The sequence below is a fragment of the Meriones unguiculatus genome, chromosome 10 (genome assembly GCF_030254825.1).
Source record: "Meriones unguiculatus strain TT.TT164.6M chromosome 10, Bangor_MerUng_6.1, whole genome shotgun sequence".
Lineage (NCBI taxonomy): Eukaryota > Metazoa > Chordata > Mammalia > Rodentia > Muridae > Meriones > Meriones unguiculatus.
In genome coordinates, this window is record NC_083358.1 from 82615595 (window position 1) to 82633033 (window position 17439).

General features: G+C 41.6%; 1 protein-coding gene across 1 annotated transcript in view; it reads right to left on the reverse strand.

The window, feature by feature from the left end:
• The window catches only part of Sec24d (SEC24 homolog D, COPII coat complex component), a 96377-nt gene that overhangs the window by 21411 nt on the left and 57527 nt on the right, over positions 1–17439 (reverse strand). Inside the window, exons 9-13 of the mRNA XM_060392798.1 lie at positions 15560–15698; positions 12937–13052; positions 7473–7597; positions 1249–1440; positions 599–692 (exon numbers count right to left, since the gene is read on the reverse strand). Coding sequence (XP_060248781.1) covers positions 599–692; positions 1249–1440; positions 7473–7597; positions 12937–13052; positions 15560–15698 — 666 coding nt within the window. The remainder of the gene's footprint in view (positions 1–598; positions 693–1248; positions 1441–7472; positions 7598–12936; positions 13053–15559; positions 15699–17439) is intronic.

Sequence of the window (17439 nt, forward strand, 5' to 3'; positions counted from 1 at the left end):
ATAACGACACAGTTTTGTAACTAACTTCAGGAATGAGTGGTCAAGGCCAACAAGATTTGACTACTGTGCTAACGAAAGGGTGACTGGGAATAAAGGCTTCTAGATCACACTGACTTCTTCAGTCCTATGAAGGCACAATGTCATTTGAGCTCAGCCTCCCGAGGACACAAGGATGACCTCTCCTCTACTTACAACAGTCAGTGAGGCCCTGAGCATCAGTCACCCTTTGACACAAACTGTCCCCAGACCTTGCCCTTGCATGTTTGGAAACCCCAAGGAAGAAGAGGACAGTATGGGAATTTCTCTCCTCATATCCTACAGCTCTGATTCGACTGAACTAAATTTAAAAAGAGACCAGTAAGAAGTTCATCTAAAAGCAAAAGAGAGGACATAAGCTGAAATCCTGACAACAACCAGCTGTTGTGATGCTAACATCCCTGAGATATAAACACCTGGAGTGCTCCGGTCACTTCCTCCTGACAATTGGCCAAGCTTAGGAAATCTAACAACATAGGGCTTTCAGGCAAAATGTATTTGCATACATGAAACTTCTTGCATACATGAAATCTACTCTCAAATAGAGGTGGCCATGCCTCACCTTAAGCGCTTCCATGCCAGCCTGGATGACAGGAGCAAAGACTGTCTCGCTTTCATTGGAGTCAGCAAACATTTCTGGAATCTGGTCCAATAAACTGAGAAAAAAACAAATGGGGAAAGGGTTTGACTACTCAGCAAGTCTGTCATAAACTTCAGAAAATATATCAGGGATGTTTCAAGCTTGAACACATACGGCATTTACTCGGGGAATAGCATCTGTGAGTAACTGATTAAAGACATTCCTTAGGAAAGGATATTTTAGCGCGGGCTAGCACCCAAACTTATACTCTTTGAATGGAACATTTACTAAATTACCCTCTTTGTAGATTTTTTGACTCACTATATTACCTATTTATACTACCCAGAGCTCTTTAAAGAATACTCTCTCTTAATATGTACACACAAGAATTACATCCATTTCAGTCCCATTCCATCAAGGAGCAAGAATTCAAAGGGTTGAGAGTGAATATTTCTAAAATGGTCTACACCAGCAAGAGGTAAGGCTAACAAAAAAGACAATACTTGTATAATTTAAGCCCTAAAAACCTCTTCCAGTGACAAAGCCAAACAATATTTGTAGCTGAACTGAAACACAATTCAACTTAAAACACACATCCCATTGCATTTAATTAGAAGACACGTGACATTTACTTGTGGATCACAGATTGAGATTCTTCATAGTTGACAAGGAACCCATCCAACAAAGGAACAAAGACCTCTCCAACATCGGTCACCACCATCATCTGAGGTTGGGCCAAATTACTCTTCACATTAAAGAAGTGGAGAACTTTGTTGTATGTGATGAAACCAACTCGAATGGCAGATGTCTCCTCATGCTCCTCCCTAAGGGAAAAAAACAAAACTTGACTTTAAGCAGGGGCTCTCAAGAACACAGAACTTGGTGATGAGATTGCCATGGAGTCAGGATTTGGAGAGTGTTTTGCCTTCTTCTATTTTCTGCCTGCGAAATGAGGCTTCTCCCTAAATTCAACATCTATGTCTCCTATAGAACATACGAAAGGCATATTTAAAGTCCTGGCTTTAATTTCTCTTGACCTTAGAAAGCAATAGTGAATTGTGGCAGGAGGGGATACAGATTGCTTCAAAAATAAGCAGGTTGACAAGGAAAAAAACATTCTCAAAATTCTAGGTCAAGGATTAGACATTATGAAAACATTTGCTCATATTTGCCTATGTATTTTCTTTTCTTGTCTTTATTTATTTTTGATCTTTTCAAGATGGGGTTTTACTCTGTAGCTCTGGCTGTCCTGGAACTCACTATGTAGACCAGGCTAGCCCTGAACTCAAGAGATCCACCTGCTCTGCCTCCCAAGTGCTGGGATTAAAGACATGTGCCACTATGCCCAGCTTATTTTCAATTCATAGGAAATTAGACTTTTTTAGAATTTCCATGAACAACCTGGGTTTATTGCATTCATATAAATAATATGCTCTCAGAAGTCACCGAAAGGCTAGAACCAATGAGACATCCGAAATAAAGGGAGAGAAGGGAAACTCACTACTGTGACAGGACAGTTTGTATCAGGAAAGGACCTTTGGCTCCTGCATGACACTTTTACTGCACCTCCTACAAAATTCTGTGTGACAACAGTAAGATTTTAACAGCACACCATGGAAACATACAATAGCAAGTACATTTACACTGATACATAAGTTTGCTTGTGATGGTCATGACAAGAAAATGAGGTCTCCAGATCTTTTCTCTTAGGAATTCCAAAGAAGGTGTTAATGTTCCCAAAAGTATAGAAGAATGAAGGCATTCCCCTCGGTCTGTAGTGAAGAAACTCAAATGTGGTGGCACAGGCTCCATTTACTTGCTTTCTGACTGCATTCCTGCCCACCTCTGACTGCCTTAAAAGAAAACACGCTTACTACCAGCACTCTAAGTGTCAATGGCAAATACTACACAGTGCTGAGCGGCTCGGTGACAACCACAAAGAAGGTACATTACGTTTTCCTCGACTCTGATTTCAATGACGCCTCCTCCGCTTCTGAGGAGGTCTACTTTCCTTGTTTCTGAATTTTCTCCATAACATAAATGATGCTTTGAGCAGGTTTTTAGCACTTAGGAGATAGAATCAAGAACATCAGGAGTTTAGGGTCAGCCTTGACATTACCTCGAGGAAACAAAAACCAAAACCTCAAATACTAGTCGATAAAGGAGGTGTGTATGTATGTGTGTTTACATACATGAGTGACTTGAATATGGAGAAAAAAAAAAGGAGATGGAAGTGTCCACAAAGAACTATCTCGGGCTTCCACTGTGGACTCCAGCTTGCTCTGCTTCTTTCTTCATTGTGGGTTTGATAAATGGGTAAAGTTTAAAATGTTTGATAAATGGGAAAATGTTCTCATAACCTGCTGCAGAAGCAATGAGTAAATGCCCACACTTGGGACACCTGCAGTGCTCTCGGGCGTGGAGTCCTTGTCTCCTCGGTTCACACACACATGTGTAGCCATATGTCCTGGGCTGTGTGACTTCACACGAGCAGCTGTTGTGCTGCCCTAAGCTACATTTCATACACACACTGTGCTGCTTCAGGGCTTTCTCTGTCTCCATTATTAAAATCTTGCTTGTCAAGACCAAACCATAAGTTATTCTTCCTCTGTGAAATCTCCTGAGTAATTTCCTCAACCAAATTCCTGTAAAACATTTTCACTGGACACTTAGTGTGCGGCCAGAAGCTAATGGAAGGAAATGCCCATGAGCCAAAACAAGCCCCTCCTTTCTTCTCCTTCGGTAACAGAAGTCCAAAGTTAAGCCACAATGGTGCAACTCTGGTTTAAAATCAGCCTGGCTAGAAATAGTGACACATGCAATGAACAAATGGTGCAAGCACATCATTTATTCACTTTTGGTTCCCAGTAACCTCTCACTGCATAAGTAAAAATGTCTGATAAATTGGGAGCAACTGATTCTATGGAGTCAAATGAGGCAACACAGACAGTCAGACAGAGAGAAACACACACACACACACACACACACACACACACACTCCCTCCAGACTGACACCTCTCATCAGATTTGGCCATATTCTAGATGGGAAATAGCATCTTGAGATCACAGGGATCACTGACATAGATCTAAATTAACACTTTAAAAAAGCATCTAATCAGAACATCCCCATCATTTATCACTTATCATCATAAAAAATGTTTTTACAAAACAAACACAAGACTCTCGAAAAATGTCTTCAATGTTATAACTGTCCCAAATTTTCCTCAACATTATGTAAACATATGAATTATAGCACATGAAGAAGAAAGAGTCTGCCTTTCCTCATCAGTTCTGTGTTATTCTGTGAGGAGCACAAATGATTCTGTACAAGTCTATGGGTACACGAAAATATCTGTGATTAACTGGCCTTACTCCTCTGCTTTTCAGTTTCACTCCTGTTAGTATTTAGGCACCTGCTTGTGGGTTGTCTAGCAACTTATGATGCCATCATGTGTCGCTGCCAGGTGGCCATACCTGGCAGGTGTGGTTACCTTGCTCCTTAAAAGGGACCAACCCACCACGTGGTCTCTCTTTTGCTCTCTCTTGGCCTCTCTTACCTTCTCGCCCTCTCCCCTTTCTCTTCTCTCTTGCCCCCATCATGTCTCCCTCTCTCCTTTTCTCTTCATCTCCATCTAATAAACCTCTTTCATATAAAATCTGTTATGTGCCTCATCATCATTATTTAATTTGTCCCAACAACTCCTACCAGCTGCAGCCAGACTGTTTAATAGTACGAATACGGCTGAGCAATACTACAAACATTAATAAGCAGATAAACCACAAAATCCAACGCCGTGAATTGCTAACATCTCTAAACAGCTGTATTCTTCCGCACTACTTGTGTATATTTATGTGTGTAGGTATGGGTGAAGGCCAGCAGACAAGACTGGGTGTCATCAGGACACCATCTACTTCCTTTGAGACAAAGTCTCTCATTGGCCAGGAGCTCACCAATTATGCTAGATCAGCTGCCAGTCAAAGGGCCTGGCATTCTTACATAGATTCTGGAAATTAAACTCAGGCTCTTGTGCTTGAAATAAAATAAAATGAAGGCAAGGGCTTACCAGCTGCGAGCCATCGTGCCAGCCCCATTTACAGTATTTTAGTTCCTCAGCATTGAAAACAGATAAAAAGTCAAAATAACCCAATGATTTAATATGAGTAACAGATGATTTTAAAGTTTTTCTTTCTTGTTTCAAAGAAGTCAGAAGATCTAGAAACTTTACAAGTCCAGATATAAATTTAAACAGAAAAGAAAGTGGCTTCTGTTTTCACAGCCAGAGCTACAGAGTAAAACCCCATCTTGAAAAGATCAAAAATAAATAAAGACAAGAAAAGAAAATACATAAGCAAATATGAGCAAATGTTTTCATAATATCTAATCCTTGACCTAGAATTTTGAGAATGTTTTTTTCCTTGTCAACCTGCTTATTTTTGAAGCAATCTGTATCCCCTCCTGCCACAATTCACTATTGCTTTCTAAGGTCAAGAGAAATTAAAGCCAGGACTTTAAATATGCCTTTCGTATGTTCTATAGGAGACATAGATGTTGAATTTAGGGAGAAGCCTCATTTCGCAGGCAGAAAATAGAAGAAGGCAAAACACTCTCCAAATCCTGACTCCATGGCAATCTCATCACCAGCTGCGAGCCATCGTGCCAGCCCCATTTACAGTATTTTAGTTCCTCAGCATTGAAAACAGATAAAAAGTCAAAATAACCCAATGATTTAATATGAGTAACAGATGATTTTAAAGTTTTTCTTTCTTGTTTCAAAGAAGTCAGAAGATCTAGAAACTTTACAAGTCCAGATATAAATTTAAACAGAAAAGAAAGTGGCTTCTATTTTCAGAAGACTCAAACATTCTAGAACAAGAAGCACATGCAGACTGCTTTACAGAGGCCATGTGAAAAAACATGTCACCTGCTTTAGGACAAAAAGAGAATTCAAATAGATGGGGCAGTGTTATAATAATAAAATAAAGCTACATGTTTACAGAGACCAAAAGAAATTTCAAACAGAAAGCAAACAGGCTTATTAAAAAAAAAAAAAAATGAAAAACTTGGCTTGAAAAGCTGTCGTTCAGAGAGATTTGAATAGAGCCAGAGAGTAACCAGGTGAAACCTTTAACTTTTCTCTCTTGTCGTTTGCCAAACTCACACACCTGCTTTGGGAGTGTGGTGATAGGGAGAACTTCAGAATGTGTGATTTCAGACCTTAGATCAACATGCTGCAAATGTCATATCACTGCCCCTGGTAAGGAACGAGCAGTTTGTGGAGTGACTGCTAGTGAAGGCAGGTTAGCCTGACTCAGTGACAGACAATAAAAGGACAGTCCATTTTTATGAACTGGAGTCATGGCTCTCTTTCTTACAAACTAAATGCAAAATTCAGATTTAAACCTTAAACCTCCAATGGGAGAGTTCCACGATGAAACACATAACATCTAGAAAAAAAATTGTGTCTCAAGTGTCTGAAAATGATGTGAGAGAGAGAGAGTTGTCTCATGGCATTGGGGCTTTTGCCACCTGCAGCTGCCTCCAGCTCACATTTCACCTCAGGGCAGTCCGAAGCCACCTCAGGGTTTTTCAAACATCCTCGCTGCTTTACAAACCATCTCAACAATATTATGAGTTCAGCTTAACAGATACAAACAGAGCTGCTCCTGGGAGGTCCAGAGCCCACTTGTCCACATTTCCCATAGACAGAGCCATCAGTTTTAGTGGAAAGACTACAAGTGTGTTTGCATTCAAAGGCCAAGAAGCACCATGGCTAAAGAGTCCCTCCTTACCCAAACACCCCTGTCTAGAACAGATGTTGCTTGCCATGAGCTTGACAAGACAGAGAGGCGGTGGAAGGTTTGGGGATACAGCATGGCCCCGCATCCCTGACCTCTATGCATGGCTTCTGGGCAGGAAGCTCACATCCCTTACTCCCCTGTCTCCATGCTGGGGTTAGCTCTTCAGCCTCAAAGAGCTAGCTTGTGCACAGAGACAACTGCAACCTAGCCGTGATGTTAGAGAAAGATGAAAGGATGGTATGAGCTACTTCCTGCAATTTTTTCAAATCTCTCTTTAAGGGTTTTATTTACAAAAAAAAAAAAAAAAGCACCTTCCTGTGCGCCTCTGTCACACCTTGCACAGTAAGCCTTGTTAATGGTTTTTTTCCTGCCAAATTTAATGCAGGCTATGCATATATACAATTATATTTTATGGCTACAATCTTCATTGATTTTATTTCCCTCTTTTGTGCTAAAGCGGGTGGCATGCCAGCTAGCCCTTTAAAAGCAGCACGCAGAGGTGAACTCATCACAGCAGGGTACATTCACCTGCTTAGCGGCAGGTGTGTGAAGAGCTCCTGCCTCTCCTCCCAAGTGCTGCCTGCTGGAGTAACAGAGAGCCAGGCTCACCTCACACTGCTAAGCCAGGACCCAAGACAGGCAGCAGGGAGCTTGGTCACATCACAAGGGCAGAAGGGAATTTGGCTAAAAACATTCTATCCCTCCATGTAACAACTGCTCAGTCTCCTGGGAGCCTTTGGACTCTGCCGCTATCAGCAACCACCAGCTTTTGTGGAGCGGCCTTCCAAAGTGTTCTCCACATACTCACGGTTGGGATTCTCCTGTAACTTATAAAAGCCTTTTGAGATGTTTCGTGTATCTGTAGCATCGCTTTTCTCTCTGTGTTTTCTTTCCTTTACACAAACATCCACTCTGACATTTTAAGTATTCAGAAGAATGGTTGTAGTTTGATTTATAACTAACCCCAATGTTCTCATTAGCAAATGATATTAACCAGCCTATCTGCACCAGCTCAGCGGCAGTACAACTCCTAGAAGGACAGCAGCTGCTCCCTTACTTGGGTAGTCTCTGCAGCACGGTCTTCAGTTCTTCACATATGAGCTTGACGAGTCCACTCTTTATGTTACTGTATGAAACATCAATCATGAAGATAAAGGCTGGTGGGCTGGGAGGTTTATTCTTCTGCAGGAAAGCAAACACATCACAGAAGCACATGCACAGTAAGTAGATTCCATAAGCAAATGCAAACAAACTCTTGAGGACTTTCAGATGCTTCATTCAATACCGTCTCGGAAACTCAGTTCCCTGACGTTATAAAAAGACAAAGCTGCTGATTTTCCAAGTTATGACGTGAACTTTTTTATTACAGTAAGCAGAGATTTTTGTATCTCCAGAGACTCCCCTACCATGACTGGAGGTCAAGGACTGAGCCAGCCTTGATGCAACAAGCACCCTTACAGGAGGAAATGTGCTTGGGGTCCTGAGAAGAAATGCTAAAAAGGAGCATAAGTGAAAAATAAACATTTTTGGAAACTATTACAAAGCTTCATCAACTGGGATACCACATTTTTTTCAGGCCTCTTATGAGTTCCTCTGCTTGTATGTATGTATATATATATATATATATTTTTTTTTTTTCTTACTGGGTAGCCCAGGCTAGCCTCAAACACATTGTCAATCCTCTTGCCTAAGCCTCCTCACTGTTGAGACTACAGAAATACACCACCATGCTCAATGACAGATATGAAAATGTCTATGAAGATTTAATGGCATTCCTTAAAAATATACATTATAAAATATTTTCAAAACTCACTTCATATTTGTGGCAGAGAAAAATGGCCCCTTTTCTATGTCTTTACAACAGTCAATGTAACATAAAGCAGCTGTTATGAAAATGGGCTCTCACTGTTCCCCAATCTGGCTGGTGTCCAAATAGCTCACAAGGAAGCAATCCTTCAACTGGGATTTATAAAATGTTTAGAAAAGAAAGCCACAGGCAAATATCATCAGTGACCTCCACTAGAGAATAAAGACTCAAGACCAACAGTTTTTCATCTTATGATAAAGCATAAAAATGTTATAAAATTAAAATACAGTTCAATTATTATATAATTAAATGGTAACATTATAAATGATCTCATTGATTCAGCCCATATCTACTACAAGGTTAGACATAATACTCTCCTAATAAAATACTCAGTTTCAAATAAGAGCTTATGTCACTCTTCTAATCCACAATCGAGAACAGCCATGGTATGAGGGAGGCTGCTGGTGTCCACATGAGTATTTGTTTCCATGTCTCACCTCCTCTATTCCATAATATAGAGTGTATCAGATGAAAATGCCACCCGTGCTCATTAATTAAAGCAGCACCTCTTTGTGAAAATCCCAACTGTGTCTGATTATTCTTCTACCCTCTCATTCACTCACCGTAAGTCACTCTTCACTGACCCCTTCTATAACTCCAGCTATCTTGTCTCTTCAGGAGCCATTCAGTCACGAAGACTTGTTTTCAACATGTGTGAAGTTAATCCATAGTTCCTCCAAACCACATTGCCTTCCGGTTTCTACCAGTGATAGCACTACAGACAATGCAAAGGCTTCAAACCTGAAACTGGACTTGACTGCTCTATTTCCCTCAGCCACTTGTTTCACTTTAGAAAACATGTTTCTGCTGGCCACTTGGTGTGAACCCAGGGCCCCCTAGATCTTTTCCACAGACCCTCTAAACCTTGCCTTCCAGCGGTCTCCATTCCTTTGTGTCAACCATTAGCCTGAGAAACACTCTCCACCTAAGACCCACACACCAGGCTGAGGCACAGGCAAGCAATTTCTGCTATCCTTCCTGTCCTTCATTCTGGCCCTTTGGACTTAACTCTGAGCCTTGCTGCAGCTTGCCTATAGGAATCCTTCCTCCTACCCAACCTCCACTGCCTGAAAATTCTTCCTCTTGGTGCAGATCCAGGGTCCCCTAGCTCTTTTCCTGCTCCCTGTCTCTGCCTCTCCTTCTAGAGCATCTTCATTCCTCTGTGTCACACACTGAGCAGCAGAAACATTCTCCACCAGGGACCCCACAGCCACCACACCTGCCTAGAATCCAGAGTGGACAACAGCAACCAATGAACTGAACATCCACCCAGCAAAACTAAGACCCAATATCTACGGCAAGAAGCAACTCACACATCATAATTCCAGATGCCTGGATCCCAGCACAAAACACGAACATAAACAACCAAGACAGTACACCTCCTCCGGAGGCCAGCAACTCTACTGCAATAGGCCTTGACAAAAGCAGTTCAGCTGAGGCATATGAGAGGGACTTCGAAACGGCAGTTACAAAATGGCAGAACTGTATTAAGGGGTTGCAGTATTAGGAAGGTTGAGAACCACTATGCTGGAGAAAACCCAAATTGAGATAATACTAGAAATGAAGCATTTAGAAAGTCAAACAAGGATCCCAGAGGTAAGCCTCAGCAACAGAGTACAAGAAGTGGAAGAAAGCATCTCAGGTGTTGAGGACAGGGTGAAAGAAATGAATACTTCAGGCAAAGGAATTGTTAAATCTAAAAAATACAGGCAGAAAACATCCAGAAAAACTGGGATACTATGAAAGCATCAAATCCAAAAATAATAGGTAGAGGAAGGAGAAGAAACCCAGTAATATTATATAGACTAACAGATGGGATTTTTTTTAATTACTTTTGCTGCATCCAACAAATGTACTTTACCAACAAGGAAGACATCACCTCAGGATAAAAGGATGCAAAAAGATATTCCAAGAAAATAGATCTAGGAAGCTAACAAGTGTAGCTATTTCAATATCTGACAAAATAGACTTCATAACAGAACCAATCAGAACAAAGAGGAGAGTACAGTTCTAAACATTCATGCCTTAAGAGTGAATGGTGGTGGTGGTGGTGGTGGTGGTGGTGGTGGTGGTGGTAGTGGTGGTGTGTGTGCCTTCCCTTCTTTAACTATCCCCAGTCCTATTAAAGTAACATACGTTCTCCCATGGCCTGTCAATCCAGACCCTCCACAACACTTCCTTTACAATGTGTATAAAAGCCTAACAGCTCAAAGACACAGTGCTAACCCCAGTAGGAAATGTGAGGGCAGATTTGTCTCCAAATACTTCCTCAACTTAATTCTCATTCTCCAGCATGCATTCTTTCAATTTAAATGGCTGCCATTTCTCCCAGAGTCATAGGTCCTCGGACCCGAGCCAGGGCAGTGATGGTAAATGTGTTTTATTTGACACAGTGTTTTAAAAATACTTAAAAAAATACTTGCGTTCATGTCAGTCATCAGCAATGTTTTCAGAGCTCCCGGGGGTGGGGGGGGTGGGGACCTGAGTCATCTTTATGTACGTCTGTGTCCCACTTCTGGTCACTTTACAGTTTCTCTTTCCACCTCAGTTCTCTGTTCATGGCTTATTTTTTAATTTTTCTGTTTGTTTTGTTTTGTTTTGTTTTTTTTCTAGGCAAGATTTCACTATACAGCTCTACCTGTCCTATTGACCAGGTTGGCCTCAAACGACAGAGATCCGCCTGCCTCTGCTTCCTGGTGCTGGGTGTAAAGGCGTGTGCCACAATAACGGGCTATCTGCTCACTGTTTAATCTGCTCACGTCACTTCCCTCTACGCACCTTCCTGACCACACTGTCTTTCAGCACTCTGGACACTCTTCCTTCATGGTACGTACTATACTTAGGTTCATATTTTAATTCTACATGCTTCTTTATCAGGCATACTCTTTGAACTTGTTTATCATATTGCTGGTTTGGGGTAATTCTTACAGTGCAAAAGCAAACTGGATAAAAAAGTATAAAAAAAGAAACATGTCAAAACAAATTAAAATTAACAATAGCAACAACAACAAAAAAAAAAAAACAAACCTACATTTTTATTCAGAAAGACAAGCTGATCGTAGATTTGTTTTTTTGGGGGAAACTCCATGCTGATTTTTTAAAACACATGCCTGCGCACTTGGTGACATACCAGCAGGAGGTAGGGCTCTGGCCCCACAGGCAGTTTGAGTGTGGCGCCATAACTTTCTGTACATATGATCTGCAGCTTAGCTCTCTCCCACTATCCTCATACAATGTGGCACACAACACAGGGGCTCACCATGAGGGCTACATAACATAACACGTATGTGAAAAGCATCTAGCAGAGACATGCCCAGTGTTCAGCAAGTGCTCAGGTCAACCCTGGGGTTAACTAAAACGAACAGAGGAGAATGTGACCCTGTAATTCTCTCTTCAGTGTATACGGCATTAAAATATACGTACCAAGCAAGTAAACTCCCTTCCGCCATCCAAACCCTAAGTGAACTCATTATTGCATTTCACTTACAGCTTAGGCTATGATTAAACTTGAAAACAGTGTGCTTTTACCTTAAACACTACTTAGATAAAAGGGAGACAAAGCTGAAGCTCCAAGGGTTACAATTATTCGGCTTCTTGTTTTCAAGAGTTCCCACTTACTATACTACCATAGAACAGAATTTGAAGCTACTTTTGTTCCCAGGCATAGGTCTGACCCTCGCCTATGTTTCTACTGAAAAAAAGTGTAACGTCAATCATTAGCCTTTCTGGCAGACTCCTGAAGCCTCAGCACACTGTGGGATTCACTCTCCAGCTTCCAAGCTCAGCGAGTGAACGCTCCATCGCGATTTACAGTGGCTTTATCACGTGTAATTAGAACAACAAATGCTTAGTTTGTGTGTTGATTCTCCATCATTAATAGCAGGAAAGGACAAAGAAACTTTTGAAATGTAAATTGCACTTCAAGACATAAGTTTCTTGCCTGACATAACACATCTGTATCAAAATTGTTTTATATTTCACCAGATAAGTTTTTAAAAAATCCACATTTCAAACAAATAAAGCACTGGGTTTTTCTTTCTAAGTAAATTAGTTTTTTTTAAAGAAAGAATCCAAAGAAGCTTATGAGTGGTAATCAAATGAGTCTCACAATTACACACTAAAGTAGGAAGCCAGCAGATCTCCAAAAATATTGGTTACGTTTCTGCCTTAGTAGAGAAGTCATAAACAAACCCAAAGAGGCAGAGACCTGGATGGAATTATTGCATTAAGAAGCAGTATACTATTTAGTCCAGCATTTGGGATTTGGGGAATTAGGTCATCTTCAGCTACAGAGCAAGGTCCAGGCCTAAAACTAAGTGAGACTCCTCTCAGAAACCAAATCAAAACAAACAAACAAACAAACCAGGATATTCTCTCTCTCTCTCTCTCTCTCACCCATCCTTCTTCCCCCTCACCTCTCTCTCACACACAGAAGGAATTGTTTCCTATTTCTACACCACATTTCTAAGCTTGATTGCTCCAGGGGACAGGTCAGGAACAGCATCAAGATAATAACTCAGGTCAGATCTGTGTCTGAGGTATTTCTCCAGGCCTGGGAGATGCTCTGTCTGCAAACGTCATGTCGTTACATATGGAAGTTGTTCACTGGTGCTCGACATCAGCATAGGAACATTTAAGTCCTGGCAACACTCACTCTGCAGTAATCCAAAGTAGCAACATATTCATAGGATCCCAGCGACAGCTCTGGCTTCTCATAGTGGTCCACTCTCCTTCCAATGTGGTCCAGATGTTGGAAATAGAATGGAGGAACTAAGGAAAACAAACCAGGGCAGAAAGTCCTTTGTTTTCATAAGCAGACAACCCAACACATTCTCAAAATTTATTATAAAGGAAAAAAGGATAAGAAAGACAAGTTGTTCTCAGTATCTGTTATTTTGAGAGCATGTCTTAGAAATATGTGAAAAATATGAGTTTTCTCCTTTTTTTAAACTCACTGACTTTTTGACTCTTGTATATGTTGTAAATCATTATAATTTTGCCTTTGAGTTATGTTTATAATAGTTTACCATATATAAAGTTTGATTTTTTAAATAGTCAAATCAATCCACCTGGAACACTGTCTATAGGACTAACTATATAACTTTATGTATAATTTTCATAGTATTGACTGCTTTACTACTGGTTCTAACTAAAATGTATTTCTAACTAAAATGTATTTCACTATATGAAAAATTTTATAGATTTAGAAAAATATAGACCACAATATTCAGATTCATGTAAGGAGAATGATAGCTTTGGGGCACATAAAGGTTATTGATGGCAAAGAACATTTGTCATTTTGGAAATCCTGGAAAAAAACGTGCTGCTGTTTTTAAGCTAACACATCCAAATATTTGCCTTTACTTAATCACCTCTTTTAAAAAAAGTTTTAGACTTTTATCTGAATTTTCATATACCTGACAGGGACCAATGTTGATTATTTGGATTATACTATCAATAAGATCTTTGTTACCCCTTAATTAAGAAATGTTTTCAGCCCCGGGCTCTCACATGATAATAAGCTCGCATCTGGCCCCACTGGTGCAGAAGAATACTGTATTAGGGAAAGACTGCACTGGGAACATCTCAGTTGAAGTCTAATTGGATTCAAATGTCTCAGAAGGTTACTTCTAGCAAAGTTCTGGAAGTCACCCAAAGGCAGAGCAAGACTTATGACTCACACGCTGAACACTTGGACAAATAAGGCCTGCCTGCTGTGCCTGCGCAGAAGTGCTCCTGTTGCCTGGAGATGGCCAGGGAAGGCTGCGAAACTTCTGTTCACAGTATGTGGGAAAGTCACTGACGCTTCTGTTTTAAGTAGTTTGCTAAGAGAAGCATCTCCCTTGGTAAGAGCCACAAAAACAGGACCTCTTGGGCTGAAACCAACACTCTTTAAGTTCAGCTGTGAACATGCAAATTATAGCAGGACTATTTTTTTTTTCTCAAGTTGGACTTTTCAAAAAACCTTAAGGGAAGTTTGAGTATTCTATGTTCTCACCATATTATGGCTACTTCCTTTAGAAATGAGCTCTGTGAAGTTTATATTTACATATTTGACCCTGAACTTGGCAAACTCAACATCTTGAACTCCTACAGAAGAGGAGGACAGTTTCTCTCGGTGAAGTAAATACACCAGGGGGGGCCGTGAGGGTGACTTGGTGAAATGTACATACCATAAGGATTTCTGAGTAATCTGGCTTATAATGTGTGGAATGGTGGTTTTTATATAGCATAATGTATAATTCACCCACACTAGCACATCTACACATAATGTGATTTTTTTCAAATTAATTTCACATGCTTATTAACATTGAATATTATTCGTCACCTACCATCAACCGAAATTCAAGCCACACTCTAAATTATGCTCAGCTATATGGTCTTTTTCTCTTCCGGTCTCTCTCTCTCTTTCTCTCTCTCTCTCTTTCTCTCTCTCTCTCTCTCTCTCTCTCTCTCTCTCTCTCTGTGCATAACTGTACAAGGGAGGCCAAAAGGGAGGCCAACCTCAGCCGCTGTTCCTCAGGAACCGTCCACTTTGTTACTTAAGACAGGGTCTCTGGGACTTGGAGCTCCACCATTTGGCTAGGCTGGCCAGCCAGGGAGCCATAGCAATTCTCCTGTTTCCACCTCTCTGACCCCAATGGGTACAAACATGCATCACCACGCTTTGCTTACTCTACATAAGGGTGCTGAGGACCAGACTCAGGCCCGCATGCTTATGGGACACCCTCATGCTTGTGCGAAAATCGCTTTATCTATGAGCTCTCTCCATTGCGCCCTTCCACATGCTGTCTGACATCAACACCAGTGGATCTGGCTAGGATGAAACAAAAAAAAAACAAACAAAAAAAAAAAACACATGGAATCATAAAAATGTTCCTCCCTCCCTAAAATTCAACATTTCTACCAGAAAGTGAAAGCCCTTGAAGCTAGCTGAGCCTCTATTCAAGAACAACCCCAAGACTGACAAAAGAAAAGTTTCTAAGACTTAGCTTCTGAAAAGAAGTAAAAATCTCACATCGGATTCACATGGGGCTCTGCAGCTCCACCATGACACGCTTCAGTTTTATGCAAGGCGACAGCCCAACTTCCACGTGGGGCCCCTGCGCTACACGCAGATTAACAGGCATCTAGTTCCATTAGTAATGGCTTCCGTTTAGGGACATTCCAAGCAGTACCGCCCACAGGAAAAGTCTGTCACTCCTAAGCTAAGGAGGGTCGTACACGGTAGTTTTAGACAAAAGGCTTTGACTAGCCCGCGTGATGGCACCACTCACCGTCATTCACACAGCTGCAAAACCCGCACTGATAGCGCCTCCCGCCTTCGATGAACTGCATGAACGGGCACATGTAGGCTTTGCACCTATTGCACCGCACTGGTCCGCTCTCCCCGTGGTCTACCAGGTATAACGGGGTCTAGGAAAAGGAAAAAGTTAATGAACCGGGCACCCAGGGATTCCAGGCGTGATCAAAATCCTTCAGTGGAACCGATTTAAGAAACTCTTAACTGAGCATCTGCCAGGACAGTGAAGACCCTTCCCTGACCCTTCTCCAGTGTATTCGAGGGTTAGGGCACAGCCCACCACATTCAAACATTCAAAGATTTGTTTAAATTCATGTATCACTGACAAGCCTGTCTCACTCGTAAGCATACGTTAATACCTGCACGTTGATGTCAATCCCTGTGTGCATGATTACCTGTATGTGCATGAAGGAGAATACATAAACTATGATAGTGTAAACACTTCATTAAGCTCGTGGTGAAATGTCCCTGGTGTTTATAGCACACATCCTGCTCAATTGTCCACACTCCAAACAAAATAATGAGATGGTTATCTTAAGGGTCTACTGTGTATGGCAGCATGTTGTTCATGCAGTGTTCTCAAAGTATACAAGTAAAACTATTTGGCCTGGAGAGAGGGCTCAGAGGTTAAGAACACTTGTTCTTACAGAGGACTCAGGTTCAATTCCTAGTACCACAATGATTATTCCAGGGAATCTGATGCCCTCTTCTGACCTCCAATGGGCACCAAGCACACTCATGGTACATGTACATACATGTAGGCAAAATACTCACAGGTAAAATAAAAAGAATAAATTTAACAAAGAAATGTTGAAAACTTTAAACTATTTGAAAAGTACGCAAGAATAGCCACTTATTTAGGGCTGGGGGCTGATGATGCCTTTTTGTTACTTTATTAGATGACAAACATTCAGAGTAACCACAGGGTGGCTGGCCATGCTTGACAGAACTGGAAAAAAAAATACTGGATTTAAATGCATCTTTCTCATCAGCACAATGTAGAAAGCCAGACTGAAAGTGAAGAGTTTCAGCATTAGGACACTGCTTGTCTGTTAATGCTTCCAGGCTTTGCAATAAAACCACAAAAACCCTTCTTGATTTTATAAACCCGTCTAAAGAGAACATTTTCAGAAATGCCTGAGAACTGTGGAGCTGTTTTTATCAACTAAAACTTTCAATGATAAAATGAAGAAGACTATTTTTATGGTGGCCTGAAGAGCAGGAGATTGTCATGTAGGGGTGAGGGTCATCAGGTAGGGGTAAGGACCATCAGCTGTGGTGAGGATCATCAGGAAGGGGTGAGGGTCATCAGGTAGAGGTAAGGACCATCAGCTGTGGTGAGGATCATCAGGAAGGGGTGAGGGTCATCAGGTAGGGGTGAGGACCATCAGGAAGGGGTGAGGATCATCAGGAAGGGGTGAGGGTCATCAGGTAGGGGTAAGGACCATCAGCTGTGGTGAGGATCATCAGGAAGGGGTGAGGGTCATCAGGTAGGGGTGAGGATCATCAGGTGTGGTGAGGACCATCAGGAAGGGGTGAGGATCATCAGGTGTGATGAGGAGCATCAGGAAGGGGTGAGGATCATCAGGTAGGGGTGAGGATCATCAGGTAGGGGTGAGGATGATCAGGTAGGGGTGAGGATGATCAGGTGTGGTGAGGATGATCAGGTAGGGGTGAGGATGATCAGGTAGGGGTGAGGATCATCAGGTGTGGTGAGGATGATCAGGTAGGGGTGAGGATGATCAGGTAGGGGTGAGGATGATCAGGTAGGGGTGAGGATGATCAAGTAGGGGTGAGGATCATCAGTAGGGGTGAGGACCATCAGGTGTGGTGAGGACCATCAGGAAGGGGTGA